The following is a 26,581-nucleotide window of genomic DNA, read 5'->3' as shown; positions in this document are numbered from 1 at the left end:
TACAAACGGAAGATAAATAGACACAAGTGGGAAAGAAAATTGAACAAACAAAGGAATGCATAGAACTACCAGAATGGACCAACACAGCACAGACATAATAGTTCTAATGGCCCAAAGGTTCCTGGTAATTGCCAAAAGCACAATGCCTTCAGAGTCCAAACTCACCCAGGTCCAACTAGAGTACAGGACCTAAACATAACTCAAAAAATAATTGTGAGAAATTTTGAGATAAAAGAAGGTAACTGAAAGTATTTTCATGCTGGGGAAGCACTGATATTGCAGCAAGGTAGAAGGTAATTGCATGAAGTTAGGCAGGTGTAAGAAAAGGAAAATAATTTAGCACGAAGTTTCTTTTGCTAAGGCCACCCAGGAAATCTGCCCCCACTGAGGAGCTGCGTCCTTGTGTACCCACAAAATCGTCCCCAGAAAACTGCCTATATGAAAATCGATGGTCCAGATCTCAGCCTGGAAGGCTTCAATGCCATCCAACGATCTGTGTTTTAAGGATCATCCCTGGGTGCGTTGAAGCCTGCCCGCATTCGATTCCTGTGTTCCGCGACCGCGCGTCCCCGGTTCGAATCAATATTTAGTATCTAAGAGCTCAAAAGAGTACAAACAAAAAGTTTGAAGCAATCAAATTAAAGAACAGATTAGCTGCAATGGCAGCAAAAGCCACCTTCAAAACAACCATGGGGGTTACCAGTAAAGAGAAAAGCCACCTTCGTAAACTTGGAGCATCACGGCATGGTAGGAAGTCCAGTAAAGAGAAAAAAGGACCATGCCTAGTACCTCACAAGATATTTGATTATCAGAGCATATCCACCATGACTTGTTAACATAACAAGAGAAATAACAGGTCTTAAGGGTCTCAAAAAAAATATTATCATCATTTGATCATGAGTGAAAAAGTTAGAATAATCGGCGCCCAGTACCTCACAACATCTTCATCATCAATTAGAATAATCATCAGTTAGAGTGAAAAAGTTAGAATAATCATCACTGCATATGGTCAGTGAAGATTGAGTCATGCTTAGAAACAAACAAGCATTACAACTTAAACTAATCAGCTTGGCATCAAATCAAAAGAAAAGGAAAGAGATGAGGTGAAATCACCGGCCTTTTCCCAAAATCAGATTCGCAACCCAGCCTTTCTTGCAAAACTCACCAAAAAAACCTATCAAGCACCAGAGCACCCTGAATCGAGAGGCAAGATTAGAGATCAGGAGAAATAGCATCAAAGCATACCAGATCAAGAGGTAGGGATATGGATTAGGGAAAATGACATCAAAGCATAATACAAGAACGAGAGGTAGGGGTGGAGCACGAGGAGCGTGGGTTGGCGCCTAGGCGGAGGAGGGCGAGGGCGGCGCGAGCGCGACGGGGAGGGCGAGGGCGGCACGAGCGCGATGGGGACCAAGCGCCGGCGGCCTAGGCGTTTGTTCCGCCGCCGGCGGACCACCCGTGCAACGCCCGGCGGCCTCCACCTCCTCCCTCCTCCCTCTGCAGGCCAAGTGTTCGGCGGCGGCGCCCGAGATGGGCCGCCCCGAGATCTGGCCGCGGCTCGCTGGCCCCAGGCCTACCGCCCCAAGATCCGCCGGCGGACTGCCCGTGCAGTGGCCTGCGGCCTCCTCCTCCCCCTCCCCCTCTGGGCCAAAGCATAATACAAGAACGAGTGGTAGGGGTGGAGCACGAGGTGCGTGGGTTGGCGCCTCGGCGGAGGAGGGCGAGGGCGGCGCGAGCGCGATAGGAAGGGCGAGGCCGGCACGAGAGCTATGGAGAGGGCGAGGGCGGCGCAAGCGCGATGGGGACCGAGCGCCGGCGGCCTAGGCGTTTGTTCCGCCGCCGGCGGACCGCCCGTGCAGCGCCCGGTGGCCTCCACCTCCTCGCTCCTCCCTTTGCCGGCCAAACGTTCGGCGGCGGCGCCCGAGATGGGCCACCCTGAGATCTGGCCGCGGCTCGCTGGCCCCAGGCCTACCGCCCCAAGATCCGCCGGCGGACCGCCCGTGCAGCGGCCTGCGGCCTCCTCCCCCTCTCCCTCTGGGCCAAGCGCTTGGCGATGGCTCCCGTGACTGTTGCCCCTCCACGCGTTCAGCGCGGCGCTGGCGCCTACTCGAGGTCGGCCGCTTCAGCCTCTGCGCCGTTCGGCACGGGCGAGCGGCGGCGCCTGCCTCTTGTATGCCGGAGCGCGCGGTGGCGGCTGACGCGGACGAGCGAGGAGGAAGGGGGAGATCTGGGTGGACGAGCGAGGAGGGCAGAGGAGCAACGCAGGAGATCTGGGCGAAAAAAGAGAAGAGAGGGGGAGGAAGAGAGGGGAGGGTGATTCGAACCAGGGACGCACGACCGCGGAACGCGGGCAGGCTTCAACGCATCGCACCAGGCTTCAATGCAACGCAGATGATCCTTAAAACATGGATCGTTGGATGGCGTTGAAGCCTTCCAGGCTTCGATCTGGATCATCGATTTTCATATAGGCAGTTTTCTAGGGACGATTTCATGGGTGCAACGACGCAGCTCCTTAATGAGGGAGGAATTCCTGAGTGGACCGAGCATAATTTGCATCGGTCCTTTAGAGGTAAAAAAGAGACTTTGCAGTCACGCGATATCAGCCGTAGACCCGTGATCTTACATGCTCCTGCTAGCGCTCGCATGCGGCTCTCCTAGCCGCTGGCTCCCCAGAGTAAAGTCAAGAGGTCCGACTGCAGAGGATCTAGTTCCGGAGAACGGGCACGGACGCAGCAGGACGCGACGCGACGTCGGTCGGTGGCGCGGCGCGGTTCCTTCTGCTACTGCGCACCCTGGGGAGGTTGAGACTGAGAGGGAAATCGGGTCAGGGCGAGCGGTTGGGGCGGGGCCCCCACGGCCGGCGGTGAGAGGCGCTAGCTAGCTGCTGTTCCGGCCGGCCGGGGGAGGTGAGGTCCGGCCGGCTGTTTAGGTCAGTCGCCGTCGCCGGCGTGGTAAGGTAAGCAAGGTCAGTCGCCACATATGCGGACGGTTGGTTAGGTAGGAACCTCGACGGAGACGGCCGCGCCGGCGGCAGGGGTCTGGTCGGCCGCCTGCGGCGGCGTCGCATCCACCAGATGGATCCGGCACTGTGGCACAACAGTGACGGATGCGTGCAAGTCTTGGCTCTCCCGGCGGCCACAATTGTCCCCGTGCGTTCTGCCATACAAATCGAACGCCGCCGTGCGCTGCCCGTCGCACAACCCCTGCGAGATCATACTAGTTGGCTTTCAGCTCCCTGCTGATGCGGTGATGGTAGATAGCGGTGTTGGTGTTGTCTCTTCTCGTCAGGGCTGTTGGTGGGTTGGGTGGAATTCGGCGGCAGTACTGGGTGGTGCTACTCCGATCCGATCCAGCGAGGCAGCGACCGAACCATGGAGGAGGGTGGCGAAGGCGCGAAGCACCTGCAGCCGTCGTATAGTATAGTAGGCCGGTCGAGATCGTCGAACAATAATGCAAGCTAATAAGAAGCATCGTCTCACTCCTTTCCCGATCCAATGAGCACCTGCTTTCAGAGAGCAGGTGGTTAGATCGATCGATCAGAGTCTGAGCCTCACACTCGCATCATGCCAACGCTGAAGAGTGTTCTTGCACCGAATCCAACGAGGGGTAGGACCCACGCGCGTACACGCTTAGACCGAGAACGAAGACGACGGCCGGCCATTCGTCCGATCAGTTTTGTTTGTCACGCGACACGAGTAGTTTCACAATCATACATCCTGTACATATTTTTTTGAAGCGAACGCACGCTTGTATATAGTTAAGTAACGCCTTACCCTTTACCTGAACCACATCATGACACATCACGGATTAGGTTCTATCTGTTCAGTCCTTCTTGTAGGTAATCTGCTCGACCAACGAAGAAACGGGCCTATCAATCGATCAATCATTTTTATATTTTATCCCCCCCCCCGACCCCCCAAGTAAACTAAGGATGCGCCCATGATCAAAAGATTAATGTAATCGATCTGCCAATATATATAATGCCATTTTCTCCTGTTCTTCCGCTCTGGGCCCTGCAGACACTACTTGACACACACTGGCGGCGTCATCTCCGCTTCCTCGTCGCCGTGCACAATGTTTTTTGGTTAATTAGTTAATTTGTCTCCGGGTCTAGCACTGGCTTCATCATTTTTGGATGGTTCCATCGAGGCGATCGAGCTTGTCTCGGCAGATCTGAGACGCGCAGAACCTGCTGCTAGCAGCTCTGCTGTCGTGGCCAATACGAAGTTAGTTTATTTAATTTGGACCTGTTCAATCAAAAGGCCAGCAACTAGAACTAGACAAAAAAAAACACACACGCTAAAATAATATAATTGAAAAAGGGAAATACAATAAGGCAAGCTAGACAACCAGCAGCTTCGCAGTCGCAGCTGCTCTTTTGGCGACCGAACGGCCGGCCGTCTCTTCAAGCGTGTATATGTGCGGGCTCGTGAATACTGATTAGCATGCAGCTTAACTTAATTGAACACACGAATCCAAGTTAATTACGCGCGGCGGAGTAAGCTGCATACGCTGTAGTGGTTCTTCTAGTATTTTGGTGTGAGATGCTAGTAGTTTGCTTTGTTGTATTTGTTCTATATGGTGTTGGTGTTACACGTTTTGACTTTTCTTGGTTTATAGATTTTACTATATATCAGTGGCGGAGGACGGAAAAAATTTGAGGTATGGCGAAGTTGCATTGATGATAAAGTAAAATTTGAATTGAAAGCAGTATGTGCATCGAGCATGCAGTATGCACCTCTCATTGCCTTGCACTTACATTCCTGCTACTACTAGTTACCTTCTCCGTTAATTATGCATACGATCGCCGGCCACTTGAGTCCGTGACGTGACCTTTTTTGCTCGTCTCGGCAGTTTGTGTGGCCTGCTCATCCATCCTCGCCCATGGCCTCGGACTCCCAATCGCGCCACCTCGCACATGGTCACTTCGTCCTCGATCAGAATCACTCACGTTTCTGGGACATTGGGTCGTTGTGACGTGGGCTGTGCAGATGGGCCCATTGAGCAAGCAGAATTGTCCGAAAAAAGCCCACGAAGTTAGCCCAATGCTAGCAAAGTAACGGTTCGCACGAAGCATCCTCCCTGCGTTGTCTTCCTCGCGCTCGGAGAGTCAGAGTCAGAGCCCCGATGGCAGCTGTCGGACAGCAGACTCAAACACCTGGGTAGAGGACTCGAAAATATCAAGGTATGGCGGCCGCCATATCTTGCCACACTGAGTCCTCCGCCACTGCTATATATCATATCTAGATATATAGTGAATACTGGTAGAATTTATAAAAGCCAAAAACAACTTATATTTTGGAACGAAAGGAGTAGTTTCCATGGTGGTCTAGTCGGGTGATTGTAGCCCTCGGTGCCATGCCCCTTGCCTAGCTAGTTACGGAGGTGAACCGTGTGGGATCGGAGCTAGACGAACAAGAACCAAGTGATTTAGTGGCTGGAAGTAATGAAGTTTGGGCCTTGCCCATAATGGCAAAACGATGCAGCTCAATTTGCACGCGCAGGACCTCTACTTACATTGTTGAGACTTGAAACCAACAACACAAAAGGCAGGTTTGGAGCCATAGAGTTTTGAGTACATAAAGATCCACGATGCAAGAGAACAGAGGCGCTATAACTACCAACTACATACGGAGTATATTTCTTGAGAAGCGGCTCTGTTCATTGCTTTGCCTCGACATGTTAGTCAGTTCTGTTTGTAGGAACCGACGTAGATTAATATTAATTTATAAATCTAATCAAGTAGTCATACATGTCAAATATATTGTAAAAAGAAACAACCGTATATATTTTTGTGAGAAAGAACATGCTTCCTGTTACTCTCTGTTACGATCATGGTTAAACTAGCTAGCTAGGTGTTCGTTGCATGTGTTTTCATCAGTGTAATCCAAGACTCGTTGATGATCGGTGCCAATTTGTTACGAACATGCTTCCTGTGCCTCCGCTTGCAATGCATTTGGAGTTTGCAACATGGCGGGAGCAACAGAAGGAAGTGCTGGACCCCCTTCACCCATCATCATAGATTTTTTTTTGAGTGGGACCCATCATCATAGATGACTGGCGAGCCCCACGCCAAAGAGATGGGCGCATGGGCCTGGGCCACCAGGGCCTGATAAGTCTTCTTTTTTTCTTTTGACACTGGGCCTGGGCCTGGAGTGGACAAAAGTACAAAACCACGGGCAAATATCTTTTGGAGGGCACGATCTTGATTTTTTTATTTTTTTATTTTACGATTTTTAAGATATATTTATTTTGAAGATTTTACAGAAATATACCTCAACTGCCGGTTGAAAAGCCTATAGCCATTTCAACACACGGTAAGAAAAAAAATTCACAAGCCTAGATGCTACCGCCGGTTAGAGCAAGTACAATAATGGGCTTATAGTCAAGCAGTTAGGGCCTGTTTAGTTCGCGAAAATATTTGGTTTTTGGTACTGTACCACTTTTGTTGTTATTTGGTAATTAATATCTAATTATGGACTAATTAGGTTTAAAAGATTCGTCTCGTCATTTACAATTAAACTGTGTAATGAGTTATTTTTTTCAACTACATTTAATGCTCCATGCATGTGTCCGAAGATTCGATGTGGTACTGTAGATTTTTTTTTGGAAACTAAACAAGCCCTCAGTATTTTTGCTAATGTAGAGCAGAGAGAAGAGAGCTTGGCTCTTGTCTAGCACCAAGCTTGGCACGAAAGTATAAGCATTTGTGGGTCCAAATAAAAGTGTTTGTGAAAAAAATAAATAAAATAAAATATGGTACCACATAATAATAAAAAAATTTAGAGACAAACATGAGGGAACTATTGTATGACTTGGCTCTTATCACTTCACTTATATAGCCAAACACTATTATTAACTATGCTCTCAAAAACAGTGGTACGAGTGTCTCTCATCTTTTTTTGTGCATGCGCGTGATTATGTAGCTTCACGTGAACAACAACATGCATGCTAGGCTATGCTGATGAGAACAGAAAGAGTTGGACCAGTCACGTGAGAAGGGAGAGAGAAGTAAGAGAGAGACGTGAGAAGGGAGAGAGAAGTAAGAGAGAGACGTGAGGGGAGAGAGAGAGAGAGAGAGAGAGAGAGAGAGAGAGAGAGAGAGAGAGAGAGAGAGAGAGAGAGAGAGAGAGACGTGTGTGCTGCTTGGTTAGAGCGTTAAAGCCGGAAGTTAGATGTTAATTACTAGTTTGTATTTGAATTAGGATTCAATACAAACCACGCTCAATGAACTCCAAATAAATTGTGGCTATCTATCATATGGCTCACACAAATCAAACAAAACTCTTTGAATTCTCGGATTTTTGCACGCATTAACATTCTAGAAAAATCTAGAGTGTTACACATGTAATTTTAAGGCATTTTGAAGTCGCGGATGGCTAATGTACTTGTTATGATTTTCTCTAGTTTCTCAAAATAGTTAGTGCAAACTATAACAATTACCACCAATCAACAAACAAATCTATTATTTTCATGGCACAAGAGCTAGCCGTGTTGGGTCAAAATGATAAAAACTTATAAAATAACTACGTTATGATATTATCCTATCATATAATATTATTAACAAAAACTTCAGGTTTATTCACTATACTAATTAAGACTTAATCATCAAATTGCAAAATCATCTACTACTTCGGCACTTCATTTCATGAAGCATCATTCGTTCGGATGGCACAGTTGGCTATAAATATTCAACTATGACGTTTGGGAGAGTTTTGAAAATTTGGTGATTTACCACCGTTTGAAAACAGCTATAGCCATTTCAAACGGCAGTAACCCCACCCACCACCGCACAATATTTTTCTTGCAGCTTCGAAGGTCTTACCGCCGTTTGATTGGCTATAGCCGTTTCAAACACTATCGTTTCAAGCGGCGGTATGTGTGCCCACTTAAACGGCTGTTTCTTGCTCCGCCGTACCAGATATGTTGTCGGTTTTTTCCTATCACCAATTTAAATAGCTATAGACATTTCAACAAGCAGCAGAGATCTATTTCTGCAATTTTTATGATCTTAAATATATTTCTGTAAAATTATAAAATAAAAATATATAATAAAAAAGTTTCCATGGTCTTCTTGCGAATGGACCGGCCCGTTGGAAGCGTCGGTACACATCAAGGTGAGCAAGCCTGGGATGGGCCCAAACATAGTTTTTGTTTTTTCTCATGATCCGTGTCGTTTCAATCGTTTTCTTCAAAAAAGAAGGTAAATTGCCCTTTTTTAGAAAAGAAATCACGTATGAGCACTGTGAGCACATGAGTAGAACTTGAGATCAATAAAGCTACTATGGACATCTCGCTCTCCACAAGCTTGATGATTACCTTTCAGAGAATAATTTAGACCATGCACAAGAATCCTGACCAACTCCCTATAAATGCGCATGCACACCCTCCTTGAAGTACCTTGAAAGAGTAGTCTTACAAATCTAAGATTGATAAAGTTATTATAAACGGCTTTGTCGGTACCCCAGGACTGGGGTACCCCCTCTTGCTGTGTCTAGGCAAGGATCTTGTAGTTATCCTTAACTACATCCAAACAGCCGGACCCCTGCGGTCCGGAGTCCTGTTCTCCCAGCAGCGGCCCGGACCGTTCCATAGTTGGGAAAGGTCCGGAGACACCACGTGTCCCGGAAGAGGTAGGAACTCGTGCGTCAGCTGCCGGGGCTCCGGACCTCCCAAGGAGACCGGACCCCTGTATAGTAACCGGATCCCTCACTAAGGGAAGAGATTGATGCCCCGCGTCGGGGTGGTCCGGGGCCGCCACGTGTCTGCAAGACATGGCCGTTTGGGTTTCCATACCAACGTTCACCCACCATTGCATTTATTGCGGTTGGTGGACGTCTGCATTGATATGACAGAAGCTGAGGCGTTTCATTGACCAGGGGACACTATTGATCGCGTATTACCAAGGCAGTGAAGCCGCTGGCGCCGCCCATACCGCATCTGCCAGCCTGCCGTGGCAGATGGATACGACGGCTCGGCTTCGCCCATTATGACGCTACATAATAGCCTCAGCAGGCCACGCCGCAAGCTACGCTACTCCAACGGGCGCCTAGCTGACGGGACAAGAAAAGACCCCCCTGAGTCAGAAGAGCAGCAGTGTGCATATCGGAGGAAAGATTCGCTACCACTGTAGCCACAGTCACGTTAGGCCCACCTGTCGGGGCACCAACGTCCTATGTATCCGCTCCCCCTTGATCTATAAAAGGGGGGGCGCCGCTAGAAAACGGGAGGCGGGGCAAGAGCCAAGGCCGGCAGAGGATAGGTTCATACACACCACCAAGAACAATACATCTCCCAGTGGACGTAGGGTATTACGCTCCGGCGGCCCGAACCACTCTAAATCGTGTGTTCTTGAGTCCCTTTCTCAGCGTAGATCCAGCCCCATCGCCTAGTACTTCCCCGAGTACTCCCTCACTGGGAATAGGCGGGTGCGTTCCGCCACCCGGCTGTGGGTACCCCTAGAACCCCACAACATTTTGGCGCCGTCCGTGGGGAGGAACAGGCGCTGACTGGATCTTCAGGCTTCTGGGGCCGTGTTCATCCTCTGCAACGACGAACCTGAAGATGAAGGAAGGCAGGGCCACACTCACTCCACCTGTCTTGGCACCGGCGCAGCAACTCCCTCGGTGCGGCAGCGCACGACAGCGACGCCTGCTGTGCGTCGCCACTGCGACACCTCGGAGCCGGCGTAGCGGCGCACAGCGGAGGCGCCGCTGGGCGCTGCTGCCCCTACGTCGACTCAAGGTTTTCTCTCAAGCAACGGCCACGCTTCCCCTGCGGTGGCATGGTGTCGGCTCAAGGCTTCCTCTCAACATGGAGCCTGGAGCCGACGGCCATCCCGGAGGAAGTTGGCCGTGTCGTCGTGTCCGGCACCGCCTGAGGTTCTTGGTGCTGTTACAGACAGCACCAAGGACAAGCCGGCGAACGACCGCACTTCTCCACGCGTCGCACCGGTCCATCTGCTGCGCAAGCGCTCTGGTTTCCATCGGCAACGGCGACGGCAGGGGGAGGGGGCCTCTTCCATTCAAAGCCAAAGAATTTGTCTCATGCCATGTAAGCATGTGACAGCTCTTAGGCAAGGAGGGGTCCCCCGAGCTCCCGAGGTGATGCTGGATGATGCAGTTCAGGCACGTCCAGGGCGCCTTCACCTCCGAAGAACACGCTGTATAGCATGCAGCCGTAGGTTACTCCAAAAAAAAAAGACTAAGAGAATTCCTCCTTTGTAATAACGTGGCGCCTACGTGTGTGTCTAGAGTGGTCAAGGTCCGACCTTGTAAACCCGACCTCTGGCCCTATCACACAAACAGGCAAAAAATGGTCCGGAGCGGTGGAGGTCCGACCTCGTAATCCCGACCTCTGATGTATACCGTGACAACCACAATAATAAAGGAGATTTTCTTTCTCAGTTTTACCTAGGCTCCGCCCTGGGTTACATTTATTCGCCTTGGTTTAACTTTTCTTTCCTCTTGAACGGAGTTTACCTTTGTTGCTAGCAGTCCAAGTTGAGTTGCTGGCTTGTGGTCAGGAGAAGACACCCCTTCTAGCTGGAAGGCAGTCCGGACCCCTAAGGACCTGCTCTGGGGAAATGGTATTTGTATCCTGGGGTAGAGAAGCTCCGCGTGGCTTAGCCTGGTAATGTACCCTAAGTTTACGTACTTCACTACCCTGTTACAAGTACTCTAGTATCCAAGACTGCTGTCTTTAGAGGTCCCGGGCTCTCTTCTAGTATAAGGCTTGGTTTCTTTGCACCTTACTATGAGGTCCGGTAACATGCTTCATCGGATTGTCAGCAACGGTCGCTCCAAGTCCACTCCGGTGGCCCGCTCCGGCGGAGACCGCTCGCCACGGTCGCTCCAAGTCCACTCCGGTGGCCCGCTCCGGCGGAGACCGCTCGCCACGGTCGCTCCAAGTCCACTCCGGTGGCCCGCTCCGGCGGAGACCGCTCGCCACGGTCGCTCCAAGTCCACTCCGGTGGCCCGCTCCGACGGAGACCGCTCGCCACGGTCGCTCCAAGTCCACTCCGGTGGCCCGCTCCGGCGGAGACCGCTCGCCACGGTCGCTCCAGGTCCACTCCGGTGGCCCGCTCCGGCGGAGACCGCTCGCCACGGTCGACAAGAGCCGGGTCCGGGAAGTGGTGCTTACTCCCTGAGCGACCCGAAGTCTGTGTAGCCGCTTAGCTTGGTTCCGTACCCTAAGCCTACACCTTCGTCGCCCAATGGAGAGCACTCTAGTACCTGAACCTGGCAACAGGCATACCGGCCTCAGGGGTCCGGGATGCCCGCTCTCTCCATGAGCACACCAACGCAATCAACTTGCGTAGGAACACATCACGATGGTGGCCCCACCTGCGGGTTCGTACCTCACCCGAGGAGGGCCCGGGGGCCACTGTCGGTACCCCAGGACTGGGGTACCCCCTCTTGCTGTGTCTAGGCAAGGATCTTGTAGTTATCCTTAACTACATCCAAACAGCCGGACCCCTGCGGTCCGGAGTCCTGTTCTCCCAGCAGCGGCCCGGACCGTTCCATAGTTGGGAAAGGTCCGGAGACACCACGTGTCCCGGAAGAGGCAGGAATTCGTGCGCCAGCTGCCGGGGCTCCGGACCTCCCAAGGAGACCGGACCCCCGCAGGGTCCCGGACCCCTCATGGGGTCCCGGACCCCCTGTATAGTAGCCGGACCCCTCACTAAGGGAAGAGATTGATGCCCCGCGTCGGGGTGGTCCGGGGCCGCCACGTGTCTGCAAGACATGGCCGTTTGGGTTTCCATACCAACGTTCACCCACCATTGCATTTATTGCGGTTGGTGGACGTCTGCATTGATATGACAGAAGCTGAGGCGTTTCATTGACCAGGGGACACTATTGATCGCGTATTACCAAGGCAGTGAAGCCGCTGGCGCCGCCCATACCGCATCTGCCAGCCTGCCGTGGCAGATGGATACGACGGCTCGGCTTCGCCCATTATGACGCTACATAATAGCCTCAGCAGGCCACGCCGCAAGCTACGCTACTCCAACGGGCGCCTAGCTGACGGGACAAGAAAAGACCCCCCTGAGTCAGAAGAGCAGCAGTGTGCATATCGGAGGAAAGATTCGCTACCACTGTAGCCACAGTCACGTTGGGCCCACCTGTTGGGGCACCAACGTCCTATGTATCCGCTCCCCCTTGATCTATAAAAGGGGGGGCGCCGCTAGAAAACGGGAGGCGGGGCAAGAGCCAAGGCCAGCAGAGGATAGGTTCATACACACCACCAAGAACAATACATCTCCCAGTGGACGTAGGGTATTACGCTCTGGCGGCCCGAACCACTCTAAATCGTGTGTTCTTGAGTCCCTTTCTCAGCGTAGATCCAGCCCCATCGCCTAGTACTTCCCCGAGTACTCCCTCACTGGGAATAGGCGGGTGCGTTCCGCCACCCGGCTGTGGGTACCCCTAGAACCCCACAACAGGCTTGGTATCAACAAACATATCACGAGCAACCCATTAGACATTAGATCTTGAAATAAATTGAGGAAAACACAACAAACCAAACCAATTGATGAACAAGATACAATTTGACCTAGTGCAGATTCCAATTCCAAACTTTGACCGCTGATATCTTATATATACAATATTCATGAATATGAAATTTACATCATATGAAAGTGTTTTCAAATATCAATTCAATGCTATCAAATTTGTGTTATATGAAAGTGTTGATCAAGGATTAAAGAATTTGAGTTTTGATTTGCATGGGCACCTTGGAAAAGAGGATAAAGTAGATAGAAGAGTATAAGAGCAACTCCAGTGGAGTGACTAAATTTGAGTGACTAAAACTCATTTTAGTCACCCACTTTTCAAGTTTAGTCACCCAAAATATAGTCTCTACTCCAGCAGCACCAACTAAATAGACTTCTATATTTTTTCCTAGCACGTGGGCCCTTCTTGTCATTGACCTGAATATCTCTTCACCAAACAACTTCTTCTACCCATCGACCGAGCATCTTCTTCACCAAATCGACCACCGCGGGGCGTGCGCGCAGGGGTTGGCCCGAGGTGGCGGCGGCAGGCGCGGGCGGTGGCGTGCGCGCGGTGGAGGCGGGCCCAAGCTGATGGCGGCAGGCGCGGGGCCGCGGCGTGCGCGCAGGGACGGGCCCAGGATGGCGGCGGCGGCGGCGTCCGACGCTGCTTTGTCGCGGCCGACCGGAGGAGCTCGTCCATGGTCTCGGAGATGGCATATTCGAGATGCTCCAGATTAGGAGTGGGAGTGGCAAGTGCGGGGCGGGGCTGCCATGGCGGTGGCCAAGCGGCTGCGGTGGGCGCAGGGGCTGAGCGGCGGAGGGCTCGAGGCCATGGCGGCGGTGGGCTCAGCCGGCTAGAGAGAGAGGAAAAAGAAGAGAAAAGAAAAAAAATGGTGGGTCCTACTTTTGGTAGTCTAAGTAGAGGGTGACCAAATTGAGAGGGATGTGAGAGGTTTAGTCGCTCTCTCATTTTAATCACTCAAGTAGGGGCCCTGTTGGTGATAGAAATTTGAGCAACATAACTAAAATATGGATTAAGTAACCCAAATAGAAATCCTGCTGGAGTTACTCTAAAAGAAAAGAAAACCGTATGAAATAATATCACAAACAATTAGTCAAACATTGAGATAAGAGTTGAAATGTTTCCATGCCATGTTACACGGTTCCTGCAGATTACGTGCACTAATTTTTCACAGAATTATCTGCCATCATGTTTATTGAATAAAGCTGATGATGACGAAAATGACTGAACCACTACCTTATGCCCGTGCAGAAGAACCCCCTTCCTGTATTGAACATTTTCCATCCGTACTGAGATGGCGCCAGTGCGATGTAGACAGATTTTTCTGTTCGGGTCAGACAAGCACATTCGGGGAATGTTGATCAACACTTTCTCTTTAAATGTATTCATTACACGGTTCCTGCGGATTACATCCCCAAATTCGAACCTTGCTTCTCTACTCATGCACATGGCCATGGTTATAAAGTGGATCAAATGTTCGGTCAAAACCACACTTCTGAGTAGTTGGATTATGGTATACTTTTATTCGAGTACTTAACTAGACATGTATGCTCATATTTTTTTTAATGGTTTGAGAAATTAAGCGGAGTTGATAATGAGGCACATGTGCTGACTTGTTTCTGAAGCGCTATCAGGATAAGGTTGCACATACTCGTATGGTGGGTACGTGTGTGTACGAGCACCACGTAATGTATTCCTTTCGAGAAAAATAATCGATCATGCATTATTTACTAACTAGGTGGGCTACCGCGTATTTGCGCGGCTAAATATTATATAAGGTTACATTTGTACAGAGGTGAGACACGCTGTGGAACTCGGTGGCGAGTTCTACAAATTGCTTTTATGAAGTCAACTTGTTCTCCTCGTATGAGTTCTGTTTAGATTTTTAAAAAGATAAATTTGTCTCATTTATGAAAACATGATGATGACGTCAATCTGTTTTTCTCATATAGATTATGTTTAGATCTATGATTAACGTATTCATGTGCCGCACGTTACGTATATTGGTTGCGGTTAGCGTGGCTAATAAGATAAGAGGTATTTTTGACTAACTTTATTATAATGGCAGTGGTGGATAATTTAAATTTCTCTTATTTTCTCGATAAGGGGCATTTTTGACTAATTTTATCACAATGGCAGTGGTGTGTAATTTAAAATTCTTTTATTTTCTCTGATTAACGTGAGAATTTTTAGGCTTTGAGAGCGAACGTAGAGGTTCCGTTTGTTGGCTAAATAAAAAAAAACTTGACCTGCGGGGGGTGAGACCGCCCCCACAGCATTGTTTGAGAGGTAGAATGACCTTCTCACAGCAGGTCAAGAAAACCCCCGAACCCCTGTCCCACCCGTACACGGGGGCCCGTCATCTTGTGAGTTAGGCCGGGCTCCACAGTGCTTTGGACGTGGGACAAGCGACGGAGTTTTTTTAACCCCAGAGCTGAAATTCGCCCCCGAGGGGGATCGAACCCAGGACCTCTGGGGAGTGCCTCCAGCGATGCTACCACTACGATAGCAAGATAATAGATAGATGAAGTATTTGCTCGGATATGCATGCGTTTGGGTTGACCTTGAGCCATGCCATAATAGGATGGGTTGACCCGCCAACTGATTGCTCCATGATAAAGAGACGTGACGACGAAGTAAAAATATGGAATATACCACACGGAATATGGGCTTAGCTACTGTGGCAGTTTTGACCTGTGTTGAGCGATATACCTAATATTAAATGTGACCCGCGCAGTGCTGCGCTATTTAATGGACATCACCAACTTATCAAACCAATGCTGCCTTTTTTTTTCTTTTTGCAGATTGAATTCGTTGCTACTCTTCCTTACATATGCATAAGGCTATTCCCAGTGTAGAATTTCATTGTACAATTTTATATATATTGCCATGGCATCTACTAAGTATATTGAGTTCACAGATGACACAAGATCTCAACGATTCGATAGACTTGTCATAGCATTTAATCATGAGGCATGTGATTAGACACAATTGCATTAATAAATAAAACTGCATAGCCTATGGTGCAAGTTTTAACGAGTTTCATAGTCTTAGAAATAATGTAATACGCAGTTTCATCTCCTTCCCTCTCTTTTGTCACAATTATCTTAGCATGACATCACAAAATGCTGACTTGTCACTTATGCGCATGAAACCTCTATAAAATTTGCATTGAGATTAGTCTAACAGCCTAAAATTAGTGTAGCAAGCTAAGCAAATACACGTTAACTTGCATTGTGAGATGTGCCTAACTAGTACTATGCGTCACGCGTGTTTTCTGGACTTCTCCAATTGATCAAATCAATTATGGTTAACCAATTGACTTCTACTTGCAAACTGATCAATTTGTCAAATCAACTCGTTACTCTACATAACAACCTTGCAGCCGCAGGTAAACACACAAACACACACACGCACCCACAATCATCGATCATCTCTCCTTTCGCATTAGCAACCGCAGGAATGGCATGCTCCTCAGTGGCGCCCAAGTTCATGGTGCGTAGGCGACCGGCGCGCGGTGGTGGCGGCGCCGGCGGCCCCTACACCTCGTGAGCTCAAGCGTCTCTCGGATTTCGATGAGCAGGACAGCCTGAGGGTCCAAATCCCTGTCATCCTGTTCTACCGGAGGAACGAGTCCATGGCTCGCAAGGACCCGGGTTATACGGGAAGCTCTCGCCAAAGCCCTTGTGCCCTACTACCCGTTCGCTGGACGGCTCCGAGAGCATGATGGATGCAAGCTCGCCATCGACTGCACCGGTGAGGGGGTTTTGTTCGTCGAGGCCGACGTTGATGTTGGCCTCGAACACTTTGGTGATCCGGTGCTACCGCCCTTCCGTGCCTCGAGGAGCTCATCTTTGACGTCCCCGGCTCTTCCGCCATCCTCAACACTCCGCTCCTGCTCTTCCAGGTAATTAACCTCTGAATGCTCGTCTTTAATTTTCTTCAACACTATTGAACCCGTCTTTAGTTAGTAGGTATAAGCAATACGAATAGAATTTGTGAAATTCATTATACGTCTGGTGTGTGCAGGTGACGCGACTCATTTGTGGAGGATTCATCCTTGCGGTCCGGCTGAACCACACCATGGCTGACGCACCTGGGCTGTCGCAGTTCCTTGGCGCCGTGGCAGAGCTTGCGCGGGGTGCGCCGACTTCGTCCGTGCTGCCGGTGTGGAAAAGGGAGCTGCTGGAGGGGCGCAACCAGCAGCAACATACAGCGCTGGTGCACGGCAAGCTGGACGAGGTGAGGCTAGGCAGTGACACTGACACCGACATTGACACTGCCAAGGCCAGCAGCAGTGCCATGCTTCTTTTAGATGACAACGCTGCGCTCCGGCTCCGCTCCTTCTTCTTCGGGCCGCGAGAGATCGCCGCTCTTCGAACCCAGCTCCCGCCGCACCTTCAAAAGCGCGCCACCAAGTTCGACACCATCTCGGGCTGGATTTGGAAGTTCCGCACGGCGGCGCTGGCACCGGACCCCGGCGAGGTGATGACGCTGACGGTGGTCGTCAACGCCCGCGGCCGCGACGCCGTCGCGGTCGGCATCCCCGTCGGCTACTACGGAAACGCATTCGCGCTCCCCGTCGCCACATCGACGGCCGGGGAGCTCTGCAGGTACTCCCTGAGCCACGCCGTCGAGCTGGTGAACAAGGCGAAAAACCAGGTGGACATGGAGTACATGCGGTCAGAGGCCGACCTCATCGCGCTGCGCAGGGGGCAAAGCTCGCACTTCACCGCGGGCATGTATTCCGTGGCGGACCAAACCAAGGCCAGGTTTGGCGACCTCGACTTCGGATGGGGCAAGGCGGTGTATGGGGGTCCGGCAAATGCCGTCTGCGTCCCGTCCTTACCCTGGCTGGCGAGCTTCCTCTTAGCCTCCAATAACGCCAGCGGGGAGGACGGCATCGTGGTACCAATGTGCCTGCCTGGCCCTGCCATGGATAGGATGACAGAGGAGATGAGCAAGCTTCTGCGCCAATCAACCGATATGACCCTTCTGCACCAGCCTCACGTATTCCCTGTCAAGAGGTCAGCGCTATGAATAAGAGTGCCCTATGAATAATTCACCAATCACCATGCGCTGACTATGACCAAAATGTCGCATATAGGCCCTGTTTAGTTCAAAAAAATTTCTACAGTATTCGTCACATCGAATTTTTTGACACATGCATAGAGCATTAAATGCAGTTGAAAAAATAACTAATTATACAGTATAACTGATTAGCATGAGATAAAATTTTTAAGCCTAATTAGTCTATAATTGGACATTATTTGTCAAATAACAACGAGATGTGCTACAGTACAAAAACCCAATTTTTTCGTGAACTAAACACAGTCATAGTAGCATGAGAATGGAGTCCAGTGGTATACGCTATTCAGTGGCGAAGCCAGGAAAAATTTAGGAGGGGCTGAGAAAAAAATGCCACAACGACATAGCACCACTACGACACCTCACGAAAGACAAATATAATAGTTTGAAGTAGTCTTATATTAAAACATTGATGGACAATAAAAAACACAAAATACAGCATGAAAATTAAAGAATGCGGTTTATCCATACCGAAAAGCCAAATTACGAAACTAATAGACGCCGCCCGACGGTGACACCCATTATTCATCCGAAGAAGCAATCTACAGAAATAGACATAATTAATTAATCAAATATATATGGACATCAAAATTGTGAATTTAAAATAGAACAAAGTTTACCATTAATTTTTTAGGCAATAACATACGACGTTTCTTCATCTCTTCAAACCTCTTTTTGATCTTTTCATTACAAATCTTTCTAAATATCTCCTTCTCGTTATAGCATATCATCAAGTCATTGAGCCATTCATCACCCATTTTACTACGCAAATCTGTCTTTATAATGGACATGGCTGAAAATATCCTCTCAACTGAAGCTGTTGCCACTGGTAGTATCAAGGTTAGCTCAATGAGACGATAAACCCGCTGATAAGATGTGTTCATATTAGTCTTGACCATAATTTCAGCAACTTTTCCAAGTTCAGTACATCCAAGGAATTCTGGAGTTCTTCTAACATGGTTGACGAAGGATTTAAGTTCATTTGGCAAAACAGTAAGGTCACCAATATCAAAATCCTCAGCATAAATTTCAGCAAGTCTCACAAGTTTATCCACATCGAAATTAGAGGACTTCCGTGGGTTAAAACAAGCCATACATACTAATAACTCTGAACTAGTTTCACTAAACCGATGATTCAGCTCAGTCAAGATGGCATCAATGGCGACAAGAAAAATCTCGACATGATAGTAATGCATGTTTGTTACCTTTTGCTTTCTACGTCTAGATGTCCCTCTAACATTTATTTCATCATCCATATCTGGCACTTCAATCTCATTCCTCTCACAGAAAGTTTTCACTTTTTTGAGTAATGGTTCCCATCCATTTTCCCTCATATCCTGCAAGCCATCTTTCACATCCATTATCAAATGCATTGCTTCAACTATGTCTTGATCTTTCCTTTGCAAAGCACGTGACAAAATATCTGTCATGCTCAATAATTCTATCATCAAATGCAAGATGAACACAAAATCAAAGCTCTCCATTTTTCCAATTAAACCTAAAGCTCCACCATTACATGCTGGTTTAATAGAATCTTTCTTCACTATCTCAAGGACATCTATGATAGCCTCCCACATCACCAAAATGCGAAGCAAAGTTTTAAGATGTGAACCCCATCTAGTATCTCCAGGCCTAGCTAGGCTACTTTCCTGGTTTAAACCTCTTCCGGTCATAATCTCACCATTCTCAATCTTTTCTAGCAACACATCATGATGCTTTGCAAGTAAAGCATTCTTTCTCATACAAGATGCACCCACATTGTTGACTATTAAAGGAACATAGTTAAAGAAATCTGCAATATCTGCACTAGATGTTGAAACAGTAACAACCACTAGTTGCAATTGATGGGCAAAACAATGCACATAGAAAGCATAAGGATTCTCATCACGAATCAACTTCTGCACCCCATTAAATTCACCTCTCATATTAGAAGCTCCATCATACCCTTGCCCACGAAGCATAGAGATTGACAAATTATGACTTGAAAGCATACGGACCAAAGCTTCTTTCAATGCAATAGCTGTGCAACTCTGAACATGCTGAAGTCCAAGAAATCTCTCCATCACTTTCCCTTCATCATTCACAAACCTGCATGTCAAATTTTAGTATGTGTTAGTATAATTGTAGAAATAGAGGTAAAAACTTAGACACAAAAATGCAACTACTGACCTTAGAATCACTGCCATTTGCTCCTTTATTGATACATCTCGAGACTCATCAATAAGCACTGAGAATTTTTTACCCCGAATCTCATCCATGATGACACTCGTGACTTCTTCTGCACAAGCTTTTGTAAGATCCTTCTGTATATCAGGAGATAACATTTGACAATTTTTAGAACCTTTTTCATATGCCTCCTTCACTATCTCAACCTTATCTTTGTACCAATCAATCATTTCTCTGTATGTACCCTTGTTAAGGGAAGTAGAAGACTCATCATGTCCACGGAAAGCATCCCCTTGCATTATGAGAAATCTTGCAACACCTAAGGAAGCTGTCAATCGAATCTCATAACGTTTTTCTTCCTCCTTGCTAATTTGAACTAATTTTCTACCCATATTTGTCTTTTGGTTCATAAAGTCTTCACACTTTAGCCTAGCTTCTACATGAGTCTTGCAAACATTGTGGTTATTAAAAGTATCCTTAGCTTTTTTCCAATTCACATAACCTTGATGTGCAAAGACCGAACTACCAAACTTTTTAGGCTTTGCCGAATTAAAGAAAAGATAGCAATACAAGCAATAAGCTGCATCCTTTTACTCACTATACTCTAGCCAATCAAACTCATCATACCAAGTCTTCTGAAAAGATCTAAATTCACCACTCATCCATTTACGAGGAAATATGATATCACGAGGTTGAGTTGGTCCATTCAAAGCATATGCCCTCTTTACTTGATCTCTAATTTCAGGTTGATAATCATCAATAGGTTTGCGCTTTCCAGGGTCCCCAATTAAGTCCGATTGACTAAACTCTGCTCTAGGTTTCTTTGACTGAGATGTGCCCTCATTAGTATGTGGAGTTGAAGCACTTGAACTTGAAAAGTATGTGTGTATGGTTCTTTTCGACATTCTAAAATCTGTCATACCAATCAAATATGTTGAATTATTGAAAATGAAAATTGAATCATAAACTCACGGATAATGAGACAAAAAGCTAAGTAAAAAAATAAATTAAATTGTTCACCACTTCACCTAATTGATTGGCCTCTGGTCAGGTGCGTGGTGCCCTGCAAGCTGCAACACTGCAGGTCTGCAGCCGCGCAGCGCTCGTCCGTGCAGGCGTGCGACGGCCGCACAGCCGCACTAGCGCAGCGCTCGCCGCACCTGGCCGCGGGGCGCGGGCCACCTGCCGCTCGCCGCGCCTGGCCAGCTCCCAGCTGGTCTGCCGCTTGCCGCGCGCGGCGCCTGGCCCTAGCCCGCCTGGCGGCTGGCGCCTAGCTTCTCTGCAGCTCTGCTCACCCCATCGCGGCCTCGCCGGCTCGCCGCGCCCGTGTGTGCCTGCCGACGCCGACGCGCGACGCCCCCGGCCAGTGGTCGCGCTCGCGCGAAGTGCGCCGCCGCTGCCCCTGGGAGCCCCCGATGCACGATGGATGGGATTGGGATTGGATTAGGGTTGACCGGTTTACTATTTGTGCGGTTGGGCCTTGGGCTACAAATTTTCATGGGTCGCCATGTTACATTTCGGCCCAACTCGTGAGCAATGAGCAACCCAACGTCTGGTCGTCTTCAACCTCCGTCTAGCCCCTCCTTCACTTGTATCTAGCACCAAAAATCCATGGAGGGGCTCTAGGGGGGCTCTATGGCTCCGGTGGGAGTAGGGGAGGCTCGAGCCCCCCCTGACCCACCGCTGGTCGTCTTCAACCTCCGTCTAGCCCCTCCTTCACTTGTATCTAGCACCAAAAATCCATGGAGGGGCTCTAGGGGGGCTCTATGGCTCCGGTGGGAGTAGGGGAGGCTCGAGCCCCCCCTGACCCATCGCTGCCTTCGCCCGAAACGCTATTGTATGTTTGTCTCAAGGGGTCCTATTTATCCATGTATATACTATATATACATGTTATCAATAAAGTAATGCAGTCTTGCACGCGTGTTCTCACACTCATCATCACGCCTGGATCGGGTAATGATGGATTAACATCAAATCTAAAGAAAGACATTGTAAGAAATTCCATTATTCAATCCAAATCCAAAAATCTAGGTAACTTCCAAACCAAATGATTTAATTCCATGACCAAGATGGATAACCCAACAATAGAAATTTAGCATCACCTTCCGGAAATAGCTGACTGCTAGTCCTACTCGTTAGCGTTTGTCGCGCGTTATGATCAGATATAACCTAGCACATAATGACTCGAGATTTATACTGATTCAGTCTTGAATGCCCTACGTCCAGTTGGAGGTTGATTGTTTGTGTTGCTCGAGCCTATATGCTCAAAAAAATTGGGAAGTTACGAGCTCACGAGTGAGTGCGAATTGGTTCTGGCTAGATTCAGTACTCTTGTTTTCTTTTATTCCTACGTGGAGGACCCTCCCTTTTATAGTTAGGGGTGGCTCCTTACACAGAAACTAGTAAAGAAACTAGTAGAAAATTGTAGAAGGGATAAGATCTATTGCTCCGTCAGTCGGGGCTTCCTACTCTTCCAGTCGGAGTCGTCAATCTTGTTAGTTGGACCATACGGGCGGCCACCATCCTCATCCTTCATTATGGGTCGGTCGTACCTGTACGTTGTGTTTCGTCAGCCGGAGTGGTCGACCCGCAAGCAGGTACGGGCGTGGCGGTCACTCAGGTAGTGCCCTATCATTCCAATTTGGTAATGGCGTGTCCACGGTATGACTATGATGTCACCGTGCTGGTGGCGCTAAGATGATGTCTGCCAGCTCCATCCACTTGTGAGAACAAGCAGGTAGATAGTGTTCCCTGCTGCGGCAATAGAAAGAATTGTTATTGTAACACCCCAGGTGTTAATCACCTATAATCAAGATTAATCATGGGCTTAACTAGTTAATTAGAGACCTAATCCTTCGGTACAAATCGAGTCACCAAAATCGACTCAAGTTCAGTCCAATTTTCTGGAGCCTGGGAAAACCTGGATACTCCGGGTTTGCACCCGAATATTCCGGAATTACCCGGATACTCCGGATTTGTTTCCGGATAGTCCGGACCTGGAGTTTCTATATCACGTGTCTTAACTCTTACACTGTTTTCAAACGTTAAAACATCAGCTCTTCTCTATTCCTCACTCCCTCACGCTCACCCTCACTCTCTCACGTCACTCTCTCCCTCTCTCACGTCCACTCCCTCCCTCACTCTCTCCCTCAAGTGCTCTCCCTCTCCCTAGAGCCCTAAACCCCAAATCCTCCACCCCAACTTGAGCTCAAGGCCAAGAAGGCTTCAAGATGGCGAGGAGCACCTTCTTCTCCACATGTTCCTCCCCGGGAAGTCTTGGGTTTCAAGTTCTTCGCGCGGGGAAAAGCTCGTTCAAGGTACTCCAATTTGTGCCGGCCCGATCTATCTTTCTATGAGGTTCTAAGTGATTTTCTTTGGTCAATCATCTCCTTATGCATCCTTGAACTAGGATTCAAAAGGGTTTCAATTTTGGTGGGCTAGTTTTTCCACCATGAGATTTTTTGTTCTTGGTAGAAAAAATGATGTCGGGCCCGAAGACTCCGGGTATAAGCCCGGATACTCCGGATTTGGAGCACTCCGGGGAAAGCTCCGGGTATAGGCCCGGAAACTACGGACTTGGGAGTCCGGATACTCCGGGTATTAATCCGGATATTCTGGGTTTGCAGAATTGAGGGCGTCGGGTTGTCTCGAGTAGTGGTTTGTGTATACGGTTTAGGCTTGTTTCAAAGTACAAATCATACTGCATGCATTCTCATGTCATATGTATACGTGTAGATGCCGCCGCCGAAGGAGCCGTGTACGAGGTGATCGCCGGGCCACAGGAGCAGCGGGGGCAAGTTCAGCAGGAGAATTTTGAGCACCCGGCCCAAGGCCTAGCTGAGCCCAGTGTCAAGCAGCAGCCCGAAGGCAAGCCCCGGTGCACATCCTATTATTTGAAATTATAACGCCTATATATGTATTTATTACTTGTGCATTATGTTTCAGGAGTTGATTGGAACCCTAGTTGTATGATCCCTAGATTTCCCTGAGTTATACTAGCATGTATAGGACGATAGAAATGCTATGCTTAATAGTTCTTGATAGAAATCGAGTGACTTCTTGCACTCGCGAGAAATAGGATGATTAGAAGTCGAGTGATTTCCGGTTACTCGCGAGATATATAATATTTTATAATCCGGTTCCGAGCTGTTGGATTTGATATAAATGGAAGCTTGAGACCGGGCGGGAGAGGTGTAGTTCCGCCTGTGTCGATTAAGGACCGAGCCGTTGTTGGCCCTACTGATTATGTTTGAACTGTACTAACCGCATGCCGGGAGTAGGAGGTAGTCGAAACCGGTAAGCCTAGTACTGCCTTACTTCGAAAGTATAGGACTCCTTCCCACCCTTAGGGCAAGTCGAGTAGTCGCGAAGAATCAGGAAGTATGTATTTATTTTTGGTGGTCTCTCGTTGAGCTCGGCTGACTATACGCTGGTGGGGCGGTCCTGTAGTTCGAGGCGGGAAGGGGAATGGTTGGCATGTATAGTCCGACGGGGCAAATACGTGCCGTGTTGGTTAGGTCCACCTTGCAAGGTTAAATCGGATCGATTCGCCGTCAGTCGCTCTCGGATATGAGCACCTTGATCACTGCGTCGCAACGTAGTGTTATGATGGAATGATGAGTATATTTATTTATATATGATAATGAACACATTGAATTATTACGGATTGCACCACTATGTTTGCTATAGTTGGTTTAAGCAAATATTGGACTATAGTTAATTTATATAGAATCTGGAGCTAAAATATGGAAATTAAGGAATTACTTTAGTTGCTGTTTTCTACAAAATAACCACCAGCCAAAAGCCTTGTGTGTCTAGAGATGTGGGTTAAGTTATACCCACTGTTCGGGTAAGTCTTGCTGAGTATTAGTTGCTCAGGGTTTGTTGTTTACCCTGTTTCAGGTATAGGAGCTAACTAGGTTTCTCATCGGTGGGCTCGATGTGGCGCCTATACCCTGAGACAAGGCTTCCCGGGGAGGAACATATGGAGAAGAAGATGCTCCTATACCTTGAACGAGCTTTTTCCCGCGCGAAGAACTTGAAACCCAAGACTTCCCGGGGAGGAACATGTGGAGAAGAAGATGCTCCTCGCCATCTTGAAGCCTTCTTGGCCTTGAGCTCAAGTTGGGGTGGAGGATTTGGGGTTTAGGGCTCTAGGGAGAGGGAGAGCACTTGAGGGAGAGAGTGAGGGAGGGAGTGGACGTGAGAGAGGGAGAGAGTGACGTGAGAGAGTGAGGGTGAGCGTGAGGGAGTGAGGAATAGAGAAGAGCTGATGTTTTAATGTTTAAAAATAGTGCAAGAGCTAAGACACGTGATATAGAAACTCCATATCCGGACTATCCGGAAACAAATCCGGAGTATCCGGGTAATTCCGGAATATCCGGGTGCAAACCCAAAGTATTCGGGTTTTCCCAGGCTCCAGAAAATTGGACTGAACTTGAGTCGATTTTGGTGACTCGATTTGTACTCGAAGGATTAGGTCTCTAATTAACTAGTTAAGCCCGTGATTAATCTTGATTATAGGTGATTAACACCTGGAGTGTTACAGTTACTCCCGTGGGGAGTGGTTGGCTTGTATGACAGTTTTGACTGGGGCGTCCGTCCTTATCCTGCTGAGCCCATCCACGCGGGTGTGTTAGCCTGCTGTGTCCGGCCAACCCCCGCTCCTTCGGTTGGGGATAAGGCCACGTGGATGGTTGAGTCCAGTCAAAGCCCTTAGTCGGGCTTGGTACAGACCTACTGCCCTACAGTCTCTTGGGCTAAAGTCATAAGGCATGCCCCCTTCGACTGGCCGGTCGATCGGTTCTTATGGGCCCAAGTGGGGATTGTAGCCCACAAGAACCAGAGCGCTTCGCCAGGGAGCTATCTTATCGTGGCTGCTAGCTGGTACGTTCAGCATCAAGTGGGCCAACTGGGGACTCGGGCCCTGGACCAGAAATTCTATATATCTTTCGGAAGAAAATTTTTTATACATCTTTTAATGTTTGTGATTCGTGCAAGTGCTTTCCATTGTTGGGTCTGAACCCTACGCATGTGCAGTAGGGCAACAACCTTACAACCGGTTGGAGAGAGATCACGTGGTTGAGATAGTGACCTGGACACGTGTGAGACCCTAGTAAGTGTAAGTGGTTTTGGGGTTTCAAATTTAAAATATGCTTTCTCTCAAACGGTGAACTTATTTTTGAATCCATTTAAATCATTGCGTTCTTGAGAATTAATGCAACATATTGAGACCCAATATAAATATATTTTGCTATATTTTAAAAGTCAACATTTTCGATGAGCTATCTCAACATTTCAAATATGCTTCTTTAACATTTTCATACCAATGTTGAACTAGATTATTTAAAATGTTGAACTCAATTTAAAGAAATGTTGAGCCTAGTATTTAAAATGTTGACTACATTAGTTTAATATTTTAATATATCAGGCTACAAAAACTTTAGACGGTATTTAGTTCGCGAAAAAGTTTGAATTTTGGTACTGTAGCACATTTCGTTGTTATTTAATAATTAATGTCCAAAAATTCGATGCGACGGTTATTGTAGGAAATTCGTTATATTTTTTTGAGGGGAAAGAAATGAAAACACACTTCCACGTTGGTTACTCTGCTGTTGGCCGGCTGTTGTCCCATGTCCTGCATGCACGCAGAGCGCGGACCACCGGAAGGAGGTGATGTTGCATTTACTGGGCTGTGACGGGTTGTGGGCTTCATTTATTTTTGGTGGGCTTTACAGATATCTCTCTTATCCATCTTCCGGAAGGGATATAGAAGCCGTCTTGGATCCGTCGCCTTCTCACCTTAG

General features: G+C 48.3%; 1 protein-coding gene and 1 pseudogene across 3 annotated transcripts; one reads left to right on the top strand and one right to left on the bottom strand.

Moving 5' to 3' along the window:
* The first annotated feature begins 15,983 nt into the window (after positions 1 to 15,983).
* On the top strand, positions 15,984 to 17,605 carry LOC120647745 (annotated as a pseudogene).
* A 321-nt stretch (positions 17,606 to 17,926) lies between these two features.
* LOC120650321 (zinc finger MYM-type protein 1-like) lies at positions 17,927 to 20,176 on the bottom strand. Of its 3 annotated transcripts, none has more exons than XM_039927398.1 (4): positions 19,779 to 20,176; positions 18,943 to 19,697; positions 18,230 to 18,378; positions 17,927 to 18,151 (listed from the first exon to the last, which is right to left on the bottom strand). In XM_039927398.1, the coding sequence occupies exons 1-4, from the start codon at positions 20,165 to 20,167 to the stop codon at positions 18,131 to 18,133; spliced, it is 1,314 nt and encodes a 437-aa protein (XP_039783332.1). In that variant the 5' UTR covers positions 20,168 to 20,176; the 3' UTR covers positions 17,927 to 18,130. The 3 variants fall into 3 exon arrangements, with proteins under 3 accessions (XP_039783332.1, XP_039783334.1, XP_039783333.1); XM_039927400.1 differs by having other exon boundaries at positions 17,928 to 18,151; positions 18,230 to 18,335; positions 18,930 to 19,697; XM_039927399.1 differs by having other exon boundaries at positions 17,930 to 18,151; positions 18,230 to 18,426; positions 18,815 to 19,697.
* Positions 20,177 to 26,581: the final 6,405 nt, after the last annotated feature.

The sequence above is a fragment of the Panicum virgatum genome, chromosome 9K (genome assembly GCF_016808335.1).
Source record: "Panicum virgatum strain AP13 chromosome 9K, P.virgatum_v5, whole genome shotgun sequence".
NCBI lineage: Eukaryota > Viridiplantae > Streptophyta > Magnoliopsida > Poales > Poaceae > Panicum > Panicum virgatum.
Note: the sequence above shows the minus strand (reverse complement) of the source record. Positions and strands in the feature narration are given on the sequence as shown.